The 22363-nt window shown below is 33.0% G+C and overlaps 1 protein-coding gene across 1 annotated transcript in view; it reads left to right on the plus strand.

Annotated features, from left to right (window-relative positions):
• LOC114342101 (fibrillin-1) overlaps positions 1-22363 on the plus strand; it is a 423761-nt gene that overhangs the window by 384650 nt on the left and 16748 nt on the right. Inside the window, exons 13-16 of the mRNA XM_050661746.1 lie at positions 2672-2897; positions 4482-4694; positions 12583-12700; positions 17447-17726. Coding sequence (XP_050517703.1) covers positions 2672-2897; positions 4482-4694; positions 12583-12700; positions 17447-17726 — 837 coding nt within the window. The remainder of the gene's footprint in view (positions 1-2671; positions 2898-4481; positions 4695-12582; positions 12701-17446; positions 17727-22363) is intronic.

Genomic DNA, 22363 nt, shown 5'->3' on the forward strand with positions numbered 1-22363 from the left:
TTGACTCCCAAGTAAACGAGTCCCTTTTCCATTTTAGGTTAATTTTCTTCACCAATTTGGTGGTTTTTTATGACTACTTCAAGGAGTGTTTCGAAGTCAAGTTTGAATCTGGAATCTGCTCTTAGGATCCAAAGGAATTTCTTCTGAGATCTTTAGGTAGCCAAGTAGATCTCCAGGTTGCTTTATTTGTATTTTCGCAGTTTTAAGTGTCGTAGTTTTAAGGCGGTAGTTACTGCCTCCCTTTTTATGCAGAACTGCAAGAGAGGAAGGTTCAGTTTCGCCTCTAGAGCGGCAATGTGGCATGTTGACAATGCCACTATGATTCCCAGACAACCTAGCCACTGCACATTTCACAGCTTGACGTTAGCTCTTGTTTGTTGTGTGTTAAGCCAGCATACGAGTAATGCGTATGTGACCATGGGCCTAATCATCGTTTTATGGTATGACCAGAGGGTCATTTTCGGTTTTAGGCCCAAGTCTTTCCAAATGTTTTGCGGCAGGTCCAAATTGCCACAAAGAATATGGATAACATTAATTTTTTCCATATGACTATCCTCGGTGAATTTTGATTTAGGGTTGCCCACAGATTTTTTACTTCTTTATGATAATCTGGTGTGATGCCATTCTAATTAACATCTCTTTGTAACTTTTCTTCTTTGTGACTTTTCTATGTAATAAGATATTTACTTGACACTATTTACTTGACACTATTTACTTGACACACACACAGTACACATTACACTGCCTTATTGAGAAAGCAACACTACCATGTCAATGGCCAGTAATTGTCGAGGAATTAAGCTACATAAAAATAATTGAAGCCTTTAAATTATATTTACGTCTCCTTTGTAAATGTCTTGTGTATCAAAGTTGTTTTGCTGGGGTTGATATGGAAGCGCAGAGCGGTATTTCTTTTGCCACTATTGTCTTTTCAAAACTTGCATCTAGGGAGTTTATGAAGAGGTTTCCTCCTTAGAGTTTCGCCTCTTATGTAGCGGTCTACTAGTTTCTCCATTACTTTTATAAGAAAGAAGGTAAGGTATATGGGGCTATAAGACTTCGGTTAGTTCATAGGACTTTTTTTCGTCTTTAGTAGAAATAACACCGTTGGATCCTTCCAAGTTTTTGAATTGTAAACTTGCACAGGAATTTCTATGAAAAGCCGCTGTATGGAGGCTAGAGTTTTGAAGCGGTATTATGCTTAGAATTTTGAATACATGGAGTAATCCTTACTTCCGGGAATGTGAATAATTTCCGCTTCCTCTACAGGTCTTAGTGTGGTACCTTCCCATGATTGTATTTCTCCAATGTCTTTGCTACTGCAATGTGGTTTTATCGGCGCACATTAAAACTAGCCAGCCAGGTCTGTTTTAAGCACCCAAAAAGTTAGACTTTTCGTTCTTTTCTTTTTGTTGCTCTAGAATCTTATCTAGGATAATCTCCTTAAGGATTGTTCTCTTGTAAGGAGGTGACGTGGGAATTTTTGGGGTAAAATTCTCAATTTATTACCTTTAGACATTTAACTAAAGAAGGGTTTTGCAAGTTTAAGCGCTATGTCGCCTTTATCTGCATCACTCCTTGATTTCTTGCCTGTCGGCTTTCTGGAGTGTTAAGATGTTTCCTTTATGGGTCGACTACTTTTTTTGGGCTTCTTCTGGAGTAAGCCTATTTTAATTATGGTATTTATACCTTTTTCTTGCGACACCAGGTAGCTTTTCCTTTTTTCTATGTAGGGGACTAAATGGCCTCAATTTAGGAGTAGCTTCTTAGTTTTTTCAGGCTAGTTTTAGGCCTGGACTTGAGGGTCGCTAACTCCATTTCAGTGTCCAATCTCTGGGAATCGGATATCTCTTCTTTTTTATAGGGTACCATACGGATTCCCACTAGAAGCTAGGGGGCGAAATGTCTCCTGCAGCAGAGCCCCGCATGTTACAGGAAGGCTATTGAAACTGAAGTGTGCCAGGTGCTCCAGAGTTCGCATAATAGTAGTCAGATACCCTCTAACCATTTATTTTTCGGCTTATGCTGTTACACCTTGAAATTGGGGGGATTTTTATTGTGGTCATGTTCTACTTGTCAGACAGGTCAACGAAAGCCCCCACATCTATGTTCGTCTTATGACGTAATAGACACGGATTATCAGGGCCTATTTTACCACTAGACCCGTGAGGTACCTGCCTAGGGCCCGTATTTGAATGGGGCCCGGAAAGATCACCAAATAAAACATGTTTATTACAATAACAAACAAATTTTCAAATTTCTTTCATTTTACGAAAAGACAATGATAAATGATAACCATAAGATTTATAATTAAGTGAATAGGTGCAAACTTTCGGCTTCAATGCTCTTTAAATGCATTCATTTTTTCGAATACTCAAAAAACTAATAAATATTTTAAAAAAATTTAGACGGAGAATAAAAGATTACATTATTACCAAGGGGCCGAATGTCCCTTAGAATAAATAAAAAGTTTCTTTTGGATAAAATATGTATTTAAAATTGAAAATCACACTCAATTTTCTCTTTTTTTTTTTCACCCCTGTAACTTATTAAAGTAAAAATTATCGAAGATTTCAGGGACTTTTGGCCCTCGGTAGTAACGAAATCTTTTATTCTGCGAATATGGATTTTTTTGTATACTTTTAAAGCCTACACTGTTTTTTTTTTGTAGAGAGATAAAAGATCTTGCAGAATGGCAAAGGTAGCTCACTGTAGAGTCCCTCCAGCTCCATCGAACGGAGTTATTCGATGCTGGGACAAGTCCGAGATGGGTTCTTTTGTGCCTTCAGGAGCAAAATGTAATGTGTGGTGCAACGAAGGCTATAAACTGATGGGAGATTCCCAGATGATTTGCAGTGATTCTGGAAGCTGGGGAGAAAACGAACCACAATGTTTAGGTAACTTCAATAATTATTTTAAAAATTAATATTATGATAAAGTAATTGCTTTGCTGTGCTCTTTTCTTTGGTGTTATTGCTATGCTGTATGTTGAGAAAACAATAAACTAGTTACAAAACCTGTCACTCAGTTTGGGTGGCAACTATCAAAACTATTGAAAATCATATAGTCAAGCAGGGTCGTAAATACGATGTTGGGGACCCGGGGCAAACGCGATCTGTGGCCCTATCGGGGGATCTGGGGTGTGTACCTCCAACGGAAGGGGGTAAGTAACCATCCGGGGCATCGATATGGCGTTTATTCTTACAATGATGGCTTTTAGTTTCATCCCCATTGGTTCGAATTTCATTATTTCAATTTAATCCCTCCACTTTCAACCCCATCTACAGTTGCGTTATTCTTGATTTAAAAATTTTTTTGTACAAAAAAACTATTTTTAAATATTTATTTTACCGTTTATTCTTACATCGATGGCTCTTATTTTCATCCCCATTGGTCCGAATTTCCTCTCACAGCCTTGGTCACAGTTATAGGGACGGTCATAGACAGTATACAAGCTGTACAAACATCAGGGTAGGTTGAAGACAACATGTTGTGATCTACGATTAACATGTCTGACATTTCTTTAACCCGCGAGTAGTCGCGCCGTTAGATAGAATCTCACATTTTATTTTTTTTTCTCGATAACTTGATAAAAAATTTTGCAATTTTGAAAAAATTTCGTAGGTGCCTCGAGGAATGGTGTAGTAATGCGTAGGTATTTTTTTTCTTCTTTTTCTTTTTGTGGAATTTATGGCTTTGGGAGAGCCAATTAGCTTTAATAATAATCGTTAAAAATAATATTTCTAACATAGCAAGTACATAAAAATGCTATAAAATAAAAATTTGTTGTAAATTCTTATTTAAATTCGTATTGTGAGATAAAATCTAGCACGCGACGGTTCACGTTACAGAAGTGAGCGCGACTACTCCCGGGTTAACACTGGTGACCCTCTAGAGTTTTCTTTTAAACGTAGTCTTCACTGATAAGGTTTGAGAGGGAATAGATCAGAAATATCATCTGGAAAGCGTTTTACGAAGTTGCTTGCTTCGTTTTGAAGGTCTTGTTCGTTTGAATTCACTGCTTTCATTTCTTGAAAGCCCCAGCTTAGCCCGGGCCCCCTCTTCCAATGGCATTTTAGGTTTTATTACACCGAAATAACTAATTTCCTAAGTAATAATTAAACTTTTTATGTTCTGTTTCAATTGGATTTTAGTCGAAAAGACTAATTTCCCCAGTGAAAAATTAAAACTTCTAAAAAGGCCTGTAAAAAATAAGAGGTCTAGGGTGCCCCAGTAAGACATTTTTAAAACTGTCATTTAAAAATATTTCGTTGGGATCGGCTTTTAAAATACATATTTTTATTTTTCTTGTTAAAATCTATTCACGGCCAACCAAATGGGGGTCCTCGGCCACTGCCCCTGTTGCCCCAATGGTAGTTACGGCCCTGCAGTCAAGATGTAGGCTATGCAACTGTACTGTACGTAGAATTAAACTGCTTTATTTTTGAGTTTTAACTGATACAATTGAGTTAATATTTTAGTTGCGACATGTCCAAAATTGCCTTCAATACAAAATGGCTGGTATCTTCCTGGTGTCTGCAATTCCGGACGAACTTACATTGGCGAGTCCTGTAGTGTTTACTGCAGACAAGGATTCATGTTGAAAGAAGGTATTGAAAAATATGTCTGTGATCCTAACATGAACTGGATGCCAACTGTTAGACCAGATGCTCTATACAACGCTTGTACAAAAAGTAAGTATAATGTAATGCTTTTAAGAGTCTTTTCTTATTTTAAGACTTAGTTTGTTTAATTTTTATTTTAATTTATTTGCATATCGCACCCTCAGTGCAAGACTGCAGTAACTCAAAATTTTATGAAAATGAAGTAATCATGGAATTCGATTGTAAACATGCATATCTACCAGTAAAACTTTAGTAACTATCAAATGCTTAATGGGCTAAATATTACAACAACAACAGTTTAACTATTTTGCGTTTTTGAACATAAGTTCCGTGCAAAACTGTTATAACTCTAATGTAACAGAATTACAACAGTTTTGCACGGAACATTGCAACGGATTCGATAGCAAGCAATGAAAAAAGTAAGATATTTGTTATTTTAATATCTATATCTGTGGTGTTTAATTTTAATATACAGCGCGTCTACGTAATCCATTAACGGCTGAGACAATAAACAAAGATTTTCGAGACCAATCTATTCATGTAAATTTTATGTCCTTTGTGTGATATTATATTTATTTTCCATAAGATGTGTGCGATGTCGTTTGACCATTTATTTGTTAGATTGGATTAAAACTACATAAATTAGACTAATTATTTACGACCAGAAAGTATCTTTTCTCATGAAAGGAAAAACAGTTATCTTAAAACTTGTGTATTGGCAATACTGAGAGGTCAAAAATATCTATTCTCAGAAAACTTGCCAAAGAATAGCCAAAAATTCAAATGGCCAAAAAGAAAGATTTGGTATACTTATGCCATTCGGTTATGATACCAGAAGCCCACCATAGTTTTTATTAAAATATTTTGGCACAAGATGACGTACGAGAAGAGGACAACAACTACGGTAAAACCTGTCAGCAACGGCCACTAAAAATGAAGGAACTATTGGCCGATATAGAAAGGTGCCCGGTATTGCCAGATTTAATAGCTTATATATACATAATTGGTTTGGGGAATTTTTAAACTGGCCGTTAGTACAGGTGGCCGATGTTGGCAGGTGGCCGGTAACACAGGTTTTACTGTAAAAGTAAATGTGTCTACACTTTTTAAAATTTTCTCCGTGCAAAACTGTTGTAACTTTGAAATTCTAATACTAAATGTGTAGTGATTAACAATTTTTTCCATGCAAAAGTGTTGTAACTTTGAAATTCCTAATTTTTTTTTTGCATTAATATTATTTTATTTAAATTTCTATTTTTGGTTAATGTAATATACGCTGAAAAGCATGCAAAATCATAATTAAATGTTAATTTTTCTTAAACCTTGTATCTTATTTCACCGATATTAACACGACAATAAACAAAATCGTCTTTATCTCGAAACTTACTTATTTTGACTTACTGCAGTCTTGCACTGAGGGTGCGATATATTTTTTACTTTACTATTTACACTTAAGCGAATGCATCATACCATATGTATCATGATACATTCACTTAACACTCTGTCTGAGAGAGCAGGATTAAAAATGAACTTTGAGAAAACTATACCTACTTATGACAAATCTCGTAATGAGTGGAAATATATAAATATTGATAATTATACCATACAACAAGCAGACACAAATTCTGGCTAATCTGTTTGCCTTAACTGTCATTATAAAATCATTTTATACTCTACATCTTACATAATTAAGGTAAATGTAATTATAGCCACAACTTTGTTGATGTTTGTTATAACTGTTAAAAATTTTTTAAAAAACTTTTATTACAATTAGTTGGCTGTAGTAATACAGGGTTACTTCTACGTCACATTGACGGTTTGTTTTGACATCTTTCAGAAACATCACTCAATTTGCATTTAGTTGCCATTAATCATTGGAATGTAAACAACTCAATTTGCATCCCACGTGTTGGTAAATTCAATACTTACATAAGGGCATTATCCTTTTTACCATGTTTAAGTATGCACCTTTAATGCATCCATATTATATTTAAAGGGTTGTTGCCCACATATTTCTTTGGTGGCTCAGCTGGCATCCAATCTGTAAGTATAACCAACTTGCTTTAACCTTAGACAAAATTTAAATATCAACTTTAGGGGAGACCGGGGCTGGTTGGCGCCCCGGGTTGGTTGACGCACTAAGATTTACTTACAACTAAAAGACTTGAGAACATCGCAATCAGCGGTGTCCGAAGCATTTCGATGACCACCACTCACAAACGTTACTTTTAGTTTGAGATCAGTAGTGATAGAGTGTACACGGCACATTTTTCGTTTTTTGGCGTGGTAAGTAAATTTTTAATATCTCACACTTTTTGTTGTAAAGATTTTATTTTAAGAGATAATGTAATATTTTCTCTTGTATAATGATGGCAAAATCTTCTTTTATAATATGTTCTCGTTAGATTTAATACAAATGCCACATTTTAGGTATAGTTTTAGTAAATACAAAATGGCATCACGTGGGGTTGGTTGACGCACCCTCTAAGGGGCTGGTTGGTGTATGCGTCAACCAACCCCGACCCAAAAATTCACATTTTCTTTAATTTATTTTATTTCAGCAAAATGCGTATCTATAAAATAATGTCCGAGAAGGGAAAAACCCCACCAGATGTTATGCTAAGGGCAGTCAGAGAGATAAAAGGAACCTGATGACGTTTCTCTTTTTGAAAACAAACTTGATTGTCAAATGAACTGTTCTAAAAGTTCCATTCAAGAGGAGAATAAGAACTCACCTCCTATCACTCCGTTAAAATTAAAGCCTTTACCAAAAGCTGCAGCTAGAAAGGAACAACCTAAAAATAATAAAAGAAAGCGTCATACAGCAATCTTGACAGATACGCCTGTAAAAAATGCTCTTGAGGAGGAACAAAATAATACAAAAACTGCCAAAAGAAGGATTGGTTCAAAAAAAGAAACAAAGGCCAAAAACAAACAAATGAAGGAAATTGATGAAGATTGTATCGATTCAGACGAAGAGGACTCCTTTTGCCTCTATTGTATGGACAAATACAAAAATAGTGCTTCGGGGGAAAACTGGATACAATGCTCAAATTGCAAAATGTGGGCGCATGAGGCTTGTGCTGACAATCCTGGTATTTTTTTTGTTTGTGTTAATTGCGAAAGCAATTAATGTTTTTCTTACACTTAGGTATTTTAATGTTTTTGTACGTATGTTATCTACAGTTCATATTAATGTATTTAGTTATTTAGATTTACGCCTTTATGATTGTATGTATTTTTTTTAGGTTTTTTGATAAAATGTTTTTAAATTTTAATTAAAAATGTGTTTTAAATTATTTTTTTTTGTCTGCGTCAACCAACCCCAGGTAGTGCGTTAACCAACCCCGTGACGGGGCTGGTTGGCGCACAGTGACATACATGTTTCCTTCTCAAATTGAACATAAAGTACAGTCTGTAAGATGCCCAAAAGATTAGATTTTCGTACATTGAGCAAAAAGTTGTAATAAATCTTTTAATTTAGCATCTAGGTACAAAAATGTAAAAAATGCGTCAACCAGCCCCGGCCTCCCCTACATTTAGTCGAGGAAATGAAGCATTTTGGCTCGCAATTTTTTCGTCCAGCATGGATTTACTTGAAATTTTCACAGAAAGTAGGAAATAGTCCAAGGATCATTTTCTATATCATGCTGCTGTACGCTAAAACCTTGGGGGTAGTTGCCACCCCATCTCGAGGGTGGGAATTTTTTATTATATTTTAACCATGTAAATCGATGTAAAAAGTTATTTTAAGAAAAAATGTTTTTTACATTTTCTTCGCAAAACTAATATTTTTCGAGTTATTCGTGGTTGAAAGTAACAGTTTTTCAACGGAAAAATCGACTTTTTTAGAGGGTTTTTTGAGAATAACTCGAAAAATATGCATTTAATCAAAAAAACTGTAGATATCAAAATTGTATCTTTTAGTAGCACAAACGAAACTGTTTTTCTGTAATATTTTTACGACCAATACAAACCGAGATACGACATGTTAAAGGTTAGTTTTTTTCGTCAAATGCAAAATTTGAAATAATCAAAGCCAAATAACAAGAAAACTTTTGCAAATACAATACAGGATACAATAGGATACAATAAGATCTTAAAAAAAAATAATAAAAACTTTCTAGCATAAAAATTGAGCGCAACTTATGATCAAAAAAAGTCGGTACCTGTTTTTCTCTACGAAAAAAACAGTGAAAACCACCCCCTAACTACCCTTGTAACTAAAAATTGGTCTTCGCCTTTCTGTAATTCCTTTTATATTTATATTGTCAATACACCCTAGAAGTTTGACCTATTTAAAAGGCCTAATTTTAGAAAAATTTGAGTTTAAAAAAAATTGATTTTTTGCAATTTTGCATTTTTTATCATTTTCTTCAAAATATCTCCGAAAATACTGGAGATACGAAAAAAATAATAGACTACTAAATTGTAGTTTTTTTAATAGCTAAAATTTCCTTATGCATAGATTTTCATTACAATGAACAGTTAGCGAGATATAGCTGTTTAAATCATCTATTTACGAGCAAACATCCCCTTATTGGAGCCCTTTAAACCCACCTCAATTAAAAATTAAGGGATCTTATGGAATTTAATTTACACAGTCTTATTACTCTTCAAAAATCCTACAAAACTATTATTGAAAAAACTTTTTATCGACAAAAATGAAGGAGCTATGTTTATAAAACTTTTTTTTTTCGAAAGATTCGAATAGTCCTTATAGAGCATTTTCAATGTACCTATATAATACCACAGAGCCAGTTCGTGTACTGGATGACTAAAAAACTATTTGTATGTGTATTTTTATACAGGGTGCGCCAAACCTCTGGTCTTCTTTGATTACGGCTAAACTATGAGATATACAAAAAAATGTTTATAACAAAACTAATGTGTATCAAAGAGGTCTATAATTTAAAATTATTTTCAATTATACAGGGTGAGTCAGAATGACGGTATGAACCAAAGTTGTATTTTTTTAAATGGAACACCCTGTATATTAAATCATTTTTGAATATATTATTTAAAAATATGAAAAATTTGTATAAGGTCTTATAGGCCTAAAGTTAATAATTTTCGAAATATTTACATTTTTATTGAGAAAAATGGTAATATTTATAGGGTTGTGGATTATGTTTCCAAGGAAATAAAAATTTAGATGATAGGTCAAAGTTTTTAAAATATAGTGTTATTTTTAAAGAATTTAAAATTTTTTACTTTTAGCCATAAAATATACAGTGTGATCACTATTTGCAAATACAAAATTTTCTCATTTTTTTTAAATGGGACACCCTGTATATTAGTTTTGCGTTTGGTAGTAAATATTACAACCTTTCTTTTGGTATAAGGTTGTATGTACCTAGCATGTTTCGTTTTGTAGATATTTTAAAAAAACTATAGATTTTACGTTTTTGCGGATTTTTTATTTAAAAATTTTTTTGCAAAAAAAATAATTATAATCTGATTTTAGAAACATACACTAAAATATAAAATATGAAAATAAAAACGTAATTAAAGATTAAAATAAATCGTATGCTAGTACAATTCAATTGAATTTAATAACTTTATATTATTTTACAAAAAATATTTTACCATATTAATGAATACATAAATTAGTTACTAAATTAAATAAACAACCAAATTTAAAATCAATCGTAGTAATTCTTCTACCGCAGCAACTTTCCTATACCAAATTAATTGTTAGTTATATTGTATTTACGAGTAAGATCAGTTAATAACTTTTTAATTTACCTACATCTTGAGAACGTATAAAGTATGCTTTGAAACAAATGAACGTTATGGAAGTATATTAAGAAGTAAATAGTATCTATGTACCTACTCGTGTCACAAAATCTGGTAATAATTTCTAATGGTTTCGCCCAAAACAAATGTCATATCCAAAAATGTTTCGGTTAAAAAATTAAAATTTAAAATAAAAAAAATTGTTACAAAAATTTCAACTACAAAAGTATTCCCAGTTTTTGTGACACCAGTAAATACTATTTATATTAATAAATAATTTGGATGATACATTTAACATTCATTTGTTTCAAAGCATACTTTATAATAATTTTTATATTCTCAAGATGTATGTAAGTAAATTAAAAGTTTAACTAAATACAATTTAACTAACAATTAATTTGGTACAGGAAAGTTGCTGTAGTAGAAAAATTACTACGGTTGATTTAAAATTTAGTTGTTTATTTAATTTACTAACTAATTTATGCATTCATTAATATGGTAAAATATTTTTTGTAAAATAATTTAAAGTTATTAAATTCAATTGAATTGTACTAGCATACGATTTATTTTAATCTTTAATTACGTTTTTATCTTCATATTTTATATTTTAGTGTATGTTTCTAAAACCAGATTATAATTATTTTTTTTGCAAAAAAATTTTTAAATAAAAAATCCGCAAACACGTAAAATCTATAGATTTTTTTTTAAATATCTACAAAACGAAACATGCTAGGTACATACAACCTTATACCAAAAGAAAGGTTGTAATATTTACTACAAAACGCAAAAGTAATATACAGGGTGTCCTATTTAAAAAATATGAGAAAATTTTGTATTTGCAAATAGTGATCACACTGTATATTTTATGGCTAGAAGTAAAAAATATTAAATTATTTAAAAATAACACTATATTTTCAAAACTGTGACCTATCACCCAAATTTTTATTTCCTTGGAAACATAATCCACAACCCTATAAATATTACCATTTTTCTCAATAAAAATGTAAATATTTCGAAAATTATTAACTTTAGACCTATAAGACCTTATACAAATTTTTCATATTTTTAAATAATATATTCAAAAATGATTTAATATACAGGGTGTTCCATTTAAAAAAATAAAACTTTGGTTCATACCGTCGTTCTGACTCACCCTGTATAATTGAAAATAATTTTAAATTATAGACCTCTTTGATACACATTAGTTTTGTTATAAACATTTTTTTGTATATCTCATAGTTTAGCCGTAATCAAAGAAGACCAGAGGTTTGGCGCACCCTGTATAATTGTAAATTCGTATTTTTGTGTAAATAAATGTTTTTGTAATACTTTAATTCTACTTTTTTTTCTGTATATAGATCTCTTAAATTGTCTACTTATAAAAATTTCAATGTTATTAAGAGTGGTTTTTAAGGGTTGAAATATTATGATATTATATCCTAAAGCATAAAACAATCATTATTTAACCAGTCAAAACCAAATTTTACCTATATTAAAGTTTACAATGTTTTTATATAATTCTTGACAATAAGGGTAGTTTACACCCCTAAAAATAATCAACGCCCTTGAGCATGATATAGAATATGAAGTACAGGATAAGATGATCCTAACCCCAAATTTTTATGTAAATTGATGCAAGCCGAAATTATTCTTTTAGTATAAGTAAACTTTTCATATATAGCTCCAACAAGGGTGGTTTTAAGGGTTGAAATATTGTGATATTATATTTATCTTAAAGCACAAAACAATCATTATGTAACTAATAAGAAGCAAATGTTGACAATATTAAAGTTTAAAATGTTATTTTATAATTTTTTACAATTAGGGGTGGTTTTCACCCTTAAAAAACCAAAAGCGTACAACGGCTCAATATAGAAAATGAACTAGAGGGTGAAATGAGCCTAATCCTAAATTTTTGTACAAATCGATGCTGGACGAAAAAATTGCGAGGTTTTGCCATTTTTCCAGCTTCATTTCCTCGACTAATTCATTAAAACGGTTATACTTACTTTTAGGTGTAACACTGATAATGATTTTTACAAAATCGAAAACGTTTTGTTGTGATGTAGCCCTTAAAGGGATTTTTAATAAAACTTTTATACCTTTTACAAAGGATTTTTTCAATTTTTTTTTTAATATTTAGACGGCAGATTTTATTGTGTACTGTAAAAATGGATAATTTACTGTTATTTATCAAATACCTTTACTTGTTTTTTAGCACCTTCGAATACTTACATAAATTGTCCCCACAAGGGACAGATCGACTTTATTTTACCGGAAGGTCAACGCCAGATGTTTGTTAGAATTCCCAGACCAGAAGCAAATGTAGATTGGAGGTAAATAATATTACATTCTAAGAACATATTTTACTTTTAGAATAATCACTTGTTTATCTACCAAAAGGTTCATCATAATTCAGCCTTAAAAGTTCACTGCTAAACATAGGCTTATTCCTTTTGTTTCCAACCCTGTCTATTCTGCGCCGCTCTCATCCAGTTTTTACTCAGTTTTCTCAAATCGTCAGTCTATCGTGTAGATGGTCGACCGACGCTTCTTTTGTTTTCTCTTGGTCTTCATTCCAGTAATATCTTTGTCCATCGCCCATCTGTCATTCTGGCTGTGTGCCCTGCCCATCTCCATTTTAGTCTGGATATCCTTTCCATGACGTCAGTCACCTTGGTTTTTCTATTAATCCCCTCGTTTTTATTTTGTGTCGCAGTTTTTGCTAACATGGATCACTCCATTTTTCTCTGTGCACTGTATAATAATATAAGAATAAAAAATCGCTAAACGCCGTAAAAATGAGTGGCGGATACAATATTACAGCTACAAAATAGCTGGTATGAATATTGCATGGCGCGAAAATGTATTTTCATTTTGATGCAAAACAAAATTCTAGTTTTATTTTAAAAGATTTTTCCATAATATTTGCTCAATTTGAAGTAAAACGCGCCACAAAAGAGTAATTTTGATACAGTTTGAATTTTGAAACCCTTTTGTGGCGCGTTTACTTCAAATTTAGCAAATATTATAGAAAAATCTATTAAAAAAAACTGAAATTTTATTTTGCATCAAAATGAAAATAAATTTTCGCGTCATGTAATATTCATATCAGATCTTTTGTAGCTGGAATATTGTATGCGCCACTCATTTTTACGGCGTTTAGCGGTTTTTTATTCTTGTATCAGGAGTTTTTCAAAGTTTTGTTTTATAAATTAAATGTATGAAGTTGAATGCAATTTTTCTCGATTACACGTTAAGCTTTATAAATGGTCGCCTTTGTCGCATTATCTCCCAAATGATCTAGTGTCCATCGAATGTACACTAGATTTTTTCTATTCGAAATAGAAAAAAGATCGGTTGCGAGATCAAATTTAGCGTCGTAACCACTACAACTACATAAACCATTTCGGGAATAATCGTTAAGTTTATTATACTTTTGTAGCTTAACAACTTCTAAATGGCTTAACAGATTTTGATCACTAACCATGAGTTTAAAACGTATTGTCTAGTAGTATCTGATGCATCTAAGGTCAAGTATGATAACTGAAGCTATTACAGGAATTATTGAGCTTGAATAACCGTTTTTCCCATAGGAAATAGATTTGATCATACTTATGAAGCCTATAACTTAAAAATTCGAATTTTCCCGGATATGAGGTATACACCGTCAGGTTCGTCTAGAGTCCCTCTACAAACGCTCAGTTATTGGCGCAATTCGTATGTTCAAATTTTGAGTAATTGTCGAAAAACCAAAATTTTCGTTAAGTTTTTCGGCGATACCGGGGCCGTGTGTATGTCTGATACTGACGGCTTAAACAGCATTTGAAAGCTTAACTCAACACTATTGATTTGGTGTATTTGCGGTTCTCCTGTCTCTTCTTAAACCGAAGATATATACCCCCAAAAAATATGCCGCTTTGTACTTACCAAGTCCTATAATAGCTGGCTTATGGGTGGTCAAAAGTCACAAACTACACCGTTTCTGAATCGGCCCTGACCCCTTCTTCAAACACAGAAGAAAAATATTCAGATTGATTTAACTTTTCCAGCCACATAGGGGAGAGTTGGACAAAACCGGGTAGGTTGATAAAACCGGGTACCCCTTAATTCTTCTAACTGTCTGCTGATATCTATTAAAAAATGTTAAAATTAGTGTCCCTTTACCACCAACAGTCGTGTGTATTCATTTCTACCTCATTTGAGTAATCTGTGTCGGAGCAGTAAGACCTCACCTGTTTTTTGACGCAGGAAACTCAATTTTTAAGGTAAGTTTCTAGCTGTTTTCTCTTCTAATGAATAACTAATGGTCATTTCAAAATTTAATACATGTAACCTAGTATATTACCTTTAATTTGGCCAAAAATTTTGAATATTATTTTATAACTTAAAAATTTAAATAACATTTAATGTCTTGTTTACGAGTTTGACAAAACCGGGTAGTCCGAAATTCGACAAAACCCGGTACCTGATTTTATCAGACCTGTTGTTACTTCCAGTTTCTGCAGTGTTTTTTTGCTTTTAGTTAACTACAACATGTGGCTTCTTCTGTTGAAGAAGCTAGTAAGAAAGCTAGTAGGAAAAATAAAAAAAATCCCCGGTCGTAAAAAAATTTAAAACTGAATGAACTGGACAAAAAAAAAAGAAAAAACGTGGTAAAAAGGGCTGCACCAAAAACAACATTTTGGAGAGTTTGGAGGAAGAAGATAATAATGACGATGCGTGTCTATATTACAATTAACTATTTTCAAATTATAATGCGAAGGAAGGCTGGATAAAATGAGTGTTTTGCACCAAATGGGCTTATGACGCCTGTAGTGCCTATGGTGATGTAGATGAAGTTTTTATTTGTGACTTCTGTTCATAGATTTTCGATTTTTGTTCACATACTTTTAATAAATATTTTATTTTCTGCCCATTAGTCTTTTTACACGTTAATTAAGTTACTACCCGGTTTTATCATACCGGTTGGACAAAACCGGGTATTTTGCAATATTTTCATAAAAATAAAAAAAATTAAAATCTAAGAATATTTTTAAAAATTGATATTGGCATATCAAACTTAAGTTATTTAAGAATATTTCAATCTGCAGCAAACATTTGCTACTCTCACATACCAAAAGATACAGACGGTTTTTGGAGTGGTACCCGGTTTTGTCTAACTCTCCCCTACATTTTATCCACAAACATTTTCCCTTTTTTAAATTATAGAAATTGAGTCAAATTTCTGAGCTCCGTAACTTTTAAATAGTGTAACCTATTTTCAAAATTAGACATGCGTTGGAAAGGTAATGATCAGTACTATTCGAAACCGCAAAGGTCGGACTTAAATTTTTGAAGTTTTTGGGAGTTTTGGGGACCAGAACGAAAAACAGGCCCTAAATAGGAAAGGCCGTAAAATCCACACGCTCTGACCAAAATGGATGGTTGATATATGAATGGGTGAGTCTTTTCCTGAACTTTAAGACGGGAGTAGCTAAAATTTTCAATTCCGTCAGATTTAGAATATCGAAAATTTCGTGTATAGTGTCGCATGTAGGGGGGTGTGGGTGTGCGCCACTGACGGCAACTGCCGTTCTCTGGTAATATATTTAAAGTTAGACGAGCGGCACACATCTTTATTAGACGAGCAGCAAACCTCAAAAAAAAAACCGCTTATTTCTCGAGATACTGTCCACGACTTGTGAATGGCTAATTTTGATCTGACTTTATGTTTGTGATGGTGCTAAACATAAAAATGAGATTTATTTTGAATTTTAAACTTTTATAATTAAAAATAAACTCATTTTCGTTTTCAGCACCATCAATAACATAAAGTATGATCAAACTTAACCATTCACCACACCGTGGTCAGTACGATAAAATTTTGGGGGCGTCTGCCGCTCACCAGTATCTGAGGCAAATTATTTATTTCGATTCAACACTAATATTGTGACTACATTTTACTTTATTCCGTTTATTCTTCTTCATGTACCATGTCCTTTCAGAAGGTTGGTTACCATCCTAGCTATCTTAATTTTATTCACTGCCACCCTAAATAGTATGCTTGCATCAATACCATACCAAGCTCCCAAGTTATTCAACCATGAGGTTCCTCTTCGCCCTGGACTGCGTTTGCCTACTATTTTTCCTTGCATAATATTTTGTAGCATCCTATATTTGGGACCTCTCATTACACCATGTCCGAAATACTCCAGCTTTCACTTCTTGATGCTTTTTGTGATCTCAGTAGTCTTGGTCAGATGTTCTAGTATTGTGGGGTTTCGAAACTTCTCCACTCAGGAAACTTTTAAAATTCTTCTATAGTACCTCATTTCAAAAGCCTCAAGGCGATTTAGATCGATTTTATTCATAGTTCAGAACTCGACACCGTCAAGTAAGATCGAGAACACGTAGCAGCGAAGTAGGCGGATCCTCATTGCCAATTTTAGGTCTTTGTTACACAACACCTTGAACATCCTTCCAAAAACGGCTCTAGTCTGCTCTATCCTTGATCTAATTTCGCCGTGACTTTCTGCGTTACAATTTAATTGCTTTCAGTATGGTATTAGTCGCTACATCTTTATGTAGCGCAAATAAGGTGTGCCTGAAAAGAATATATTATTAGTGTTTTTAGTAAATATATTTATTATAATTTTTGTGTCTTTGGATTTCTCTTCCTCGGGAATAAGATATTTTATAATAATAATGATTATATTTAAAGTATTTTTGTATACTTCACTTGGTCTATTAAATTTGTCAGTATGTATGAGAAATCTTGTAACCTCTCAAAGCAAAGGAAATATAGCTCAGTGGTAGAGCGTGTGACCGGAGATCGAGAGGTCCCCGGTTCGAATCCTTGTGTTTTCTATTTTTTTTTATTTTTGGTATTGTTTTAATAAAAATTTTTGGAAAGTAGTAAGTAAAAATTAATTTTATCTTTAAATAAATAATGCAAATAACCTGTTGAAAGTATATTTATTTCGTTGAAATCATATAGTTGAAGTATAACTTCTTACGTGCGTACAAAGTACACAAACATTATTTTTTTACATATATAGAAGGTTATTCAGTTTATTACATTTCTATATTTTACTTTATAGTTTTGTAACTTCCCAACCAACATGGGGCATCAGGCTGGAAACAACCCTACCAGCGGGTAGAACTGAAGTTCGGTTTATGGCGTCATCGCCCACAGACTTCAACAGTACCGCCTCTTGTCGTTTAGTTATCAATGTGTTAGATAAAGAAGCACCACGTATGACAGGATGTCCAGAGAACATCGAAAGGCGCTTAGCGACTGGAGAAGGAACCCAAATAATCCATTGGAGAGAACCACACTTCTTTGACAATGTTGGAGTAGCTACGGTGTATAAAACTCGAGTAAGCAGAATATTTCAATATATTAGATTTGGCTATATTATTTTAGGATTATGCCGCTTTTGAGTTATTTTTTATAAATATCACATTCTTCTATAGCTACTTTTTATAGCTATCACATAAAATATTAAGTAGCACGTTCTTCAGGCTTGACTTCCAATTTTGATGTTGAAAGTAATATAGCGAGCCATTTTTGCTTCTTTCTTCTTCTTCTCGGCATTTCCCCCTTCTCTCGATCACCCCTGAGATATCTCTCCATAATTGCATTGTCTATATATTTTCCTTTTATCGCTGATCTTCATCTTCGTCTTTTTCCTGGAGGTTCCCATTTCATAACCCCTTTTGGCTATCTATCGTCTAGAATTCTTGGAACATGACCGTACCATTTTAGTGTTCTATTTTTAAATTTTTGTTTGTTATTGAGCATATTGAGCATATTTTCTTCGGTCTCTTATTCTGTTCTTTGTGGTAATGTGAATACATCTTCTCATTAAATCGAATTCAACTTATTTTATTTCGTATTGTTTTTTGTTAGCCAGGGGCTCTTACTCTTCTTTACCACTCATTGTGTCTATCGTGTGTTCTTCCTTAAAACCTTCTTTTTCATAAAACTGCGTCATCTGAGATAGATTTTCATTTGACATATCATATCAACCCCTTCCTCTCCTAGAACGTTCACAATCTCCACAGATCTTCCATCAGGTCCTACTATCTTACCAATATTCATCATTTTAAAACCTTGTCAACCTCGTCTCTCACTATTCCGGTATTACATTCTCATTTGGGCTCTAGCATCCTCTGTTTCTTCTCTGGTGTTCTTCATTTACCAAATTTCTAAAGTACCTACTCATACCATTTTTGGTTTATTTTAACAGTCTTCCATCTGCACTCGTCACGTGAGTCAAGTCCTTTAATGATTTGTCGTTTGATTTAGCAATGATATAAAACCCTTTTCACTCCTCGGATATTTCCAACTATTTACCTTCTTTAAACCGTTCTTACCTTCTTCTTCTTCTTTTAATATTCTATCATTTATTTCACGTTCTCTGTTTCTTGTGCAAAAGTGATCGGTTGCAAAAAGTATTTCCATTATTTTGGTACGCCCATCATTCCAGATTTTCTGTAGTACCTGTTCTGTAAGATTGTTCTGTATTTGTTAAAAATGTAGGTAGATAGGTTACATTCGTGTTTGAGATCTTTTGTTACAATGATTGGTTTTACTAATTTATTACCTATCTTTATGATTTGTGGCAATATATAATCTTTGTGTTATATGTATTTATTTTTCCTTTTCAATGATGTTTATTCGACTGGTGATATCCCTGAAGATTGGTTAAAGTCCGAATTCATAACCCTACCAAAAAACAACGTACGAAAAACTGTAGCGACTATAGAATGATAAGCCTTATGAGCCACACCTTGAAAATCTTTCTACGTATCATCCACAGTAGAATCAGAGATAAATGTGAAGAAGACCAGGATGAAACACAATTTGGCTTCAGAAATGGACTGGGAACCCGGGACGCACTCTTTGCACTAAATGTGTTATTGCAGAAATGTCGAGATCAAAGGAAAGACGTCTTTGCTGTATTTATTGACTATGAGAAGGCCTTTGATCGAGTACATCACAAATTAATTAAAATACTAAAGGATAAAGGAGTTGATAGTCAAGATGTACGAATCATAGAAAAATTATACTGGCGTCAAACAGCGACAGCTTGCATAAATGGAAAATCAACAGAAATATGCAAAATACAAAGAGGCGTCAGACAGGGTTGTATACTGTCCCCACTGTTGTTCAATTTGTATTCAGATAGAATATTTAAGGAAGCGCTGCATAATTTGGAATGGGGTGTGAAGGTTAATGGAATTCTGATAAATACAATCAGATATGCAGACGATACAGTTATTTTAAGTGATGATATGAATGGATTACAACACCTTTTAAATGCCATTGACAGAGTGGGAAGAGAGTTAGGCCTAAATATAAACTGTTCAAAAACAAAATACATGGTATTTAGCCGTTTGGCCTATCAAGATTCACGGTTATATGTTGATGGTCATATAATTCAAAGAGTACCCAGTTTTAAATATCTTTGTTGTCATATTACTGAACAACTAGATCCAGATAAAGAGATAAAATGTAGAATCGAGATAGCCCGCACGACATTTTTAAAAATGAGGTTATTCTTCTGTAATGATACCTTGCAGCTTCAACTTCGAAGGCGCATGATTAAATGCTACATTTGGTCAGTCCTCTTGTATGGTGTCGAAGCATGGACATTAAAAATATCCACCATTAACCGTTTGGAGGCCTTTGAAATGTGGCTGCACAGACGTATTCTAAAAATACCATGGACGGCTATGCTGACAAATGTGGCAGTCCTTAAGAGAGCAAATGCTACCCGCGAGCTGCTTGATAACATCAAATATAGAAAGATGGCCTATTTTGGACACGTAGTAAGGGGAGACCGGTATAATATTCTTCAACTTATTATGATGGGTAAAATCGAAGGACGCAGAAGAATTGCTAGAAAGCAGGCCTCTTGGTTGAAGAATATCCGGGAGTGGACAGGAATAAAGAAAGCAGAACACCTATTTAGAATAGCTCGAGACAGAGACAGTTTCGCCATGTTAATCGCCAACGTCAAGGGGACTTGAAAGGGCACGTTAAGAAGAAGATTTTTCCTTTACATTCACTCGTCTAATTGCTTCTTATAGTTGTTTCTTGGGTACTTTGGCATACGCTTTTTGCACATTTATAACTTTTGTTACGCGATGACTCGTCTGGTGATATCCATGTATCCGATTTTATCTTTTACTGCGGGAAAGATTTTTATAATTGAATTTATTACACTAATCCCTATACTAATATCTATAGTCATCAGTAGGTATTTTGTGTTATTTTTTAAATATGGGCGTGTATGATAGATTTCATTCCGTTGGATTGTCTTTTGCCCTTTCAATTTTATTTATACATATAACACTCGAAAGAATGATACCTTTCTTTCTCCTTCATATTTCAAAAATATCATTTTTATGTTTGCTGGTCCCGGTGCTTTGTTGTTTTTGGCTATTTCATATGATTTGCGTACATCTCCTTATGTAATTGCAGCTTCGTAATTCATTGTTGTCGTAATATTACCTACGTGTCTAATATTTAGATTTATTTTCTTGTAATAACATTGTATTTGTTATGTCTTTCTTTTCATTTCCTATATGTATGAGTGTTAAAATTATAGATCAATAAAATATCTTCTTTCGCTTTTATTATTTAATACGTCGTTTATATTAGCGGATTAAAAAAATTTTCTTTTGATAAGTGGCGTAGCTGAAGATTGGGGGCCCCCGCGACAATTTTTGTGGGCCCCTTGCGACAATTTTTGTGGGCCCCGTACTATAAACATAACACGACAACTAATAACAGTATAATTACTAAAATATGTGTAAATGAAAGAGACTAAGTAAAAAAATAAATAGGTAACAAAAAAGAAAGTAGTACCTATCTATTAATATGTATATGTATTTATTTTCCTGGTACATTTTTGCATTATAACATGGTATTAAATTTAGCAAGTCGTGGTGAATTTGCCTGTGCGAAATTGTCAATTAATGAACGATGTCTTAAGTTCGAGCGGTATCTTGTTCTATATACTTAAAATACCTAGATTCGATAGCCTAGTTTGTGACATAGAGTTTCCCAAATATGTTTTAATAATTTTGAGCTTAGAAAAAGAGCGTTTTGAGAATTTTGGAAAACATTGGGTTTGTTTTTATAGGTACATTTTAATTTTCATTCCGTCTGTATAACGTATTACTACTAGAGCCCCGTAAATGACGGTTTTGGAGTGTAATTTTCAGGGTCAACTCCAAATTGGATAAAAATTTGGATTTAGGTTCTACTTAATTCAAAGTTGAATTTGTCATGTTGGTTGCTTTTACTTGGGGGTGATATTCACCCCCAAGAAGGGGGGGCATATCACCCCACAAAACACGAGTTTAAAGTAAGTCCGGAAATGGATAAATTGGCTAATTCTAAGCAAATTTAGTTCTATAGAGTTTTTTACGTAATTCAATCCTCAAAAATACGAGTCATTTGCGATTAAAAATGTTGATTTTTCGACAAAAAAAAAAACAAAGTTTTCAAGCTGTTTTTCGCAAATAACTCAAAAAGTAAATATTTTATCGAAAAAAATGTTCCTAGCAAAAATATAGCTTATAAAAAAACGAAGAAATCGTGTAATAATGAAGTCTCTAAACCCAGTAAGAGCAAAGTTGTAGCTCATGAAAAATGCGTTCTTATACGTCAAATTCCAAATCGAATATTTCAACATATAATTTCCAAAAAATTAAGTAATTTTCGGGAAAAACTTAATAAAATTTTTTAAAGTACCTTTTAAAAATAGCTTTATTTTTATTTTTTATAATAGTTTCTAGCACCAAAACTAAACGAATTACGCTCAAAATAAATTTTGACCTTTTTTCTAGTTAAAAAAAAAACTTGAAAATCTCCCTCTATTTAGCACTCTAAATAAAATTAATCGTTGCCGCCTTACTTTTGACTTTATATGTATTTGTACTGTTTATATGATCTGTAAGTTTGACCGGTTCGTAGTGCTTATTTTTGAAGAAACTTGGTT

The sequence above is a fragment of the Diabrotica virgifera genome, chromosome 9, assembly GCF_917563875.1.
Source record: "Diabrotica virgifera virgifera chromosome 9, PGI_DIABVI_V3a".
NCBI lineage: Eukaryota > Metazoa > Arthropoda > Insecta > Coleoptera > Chrysomelidae > Diabrotica > Diabrotica virgifera.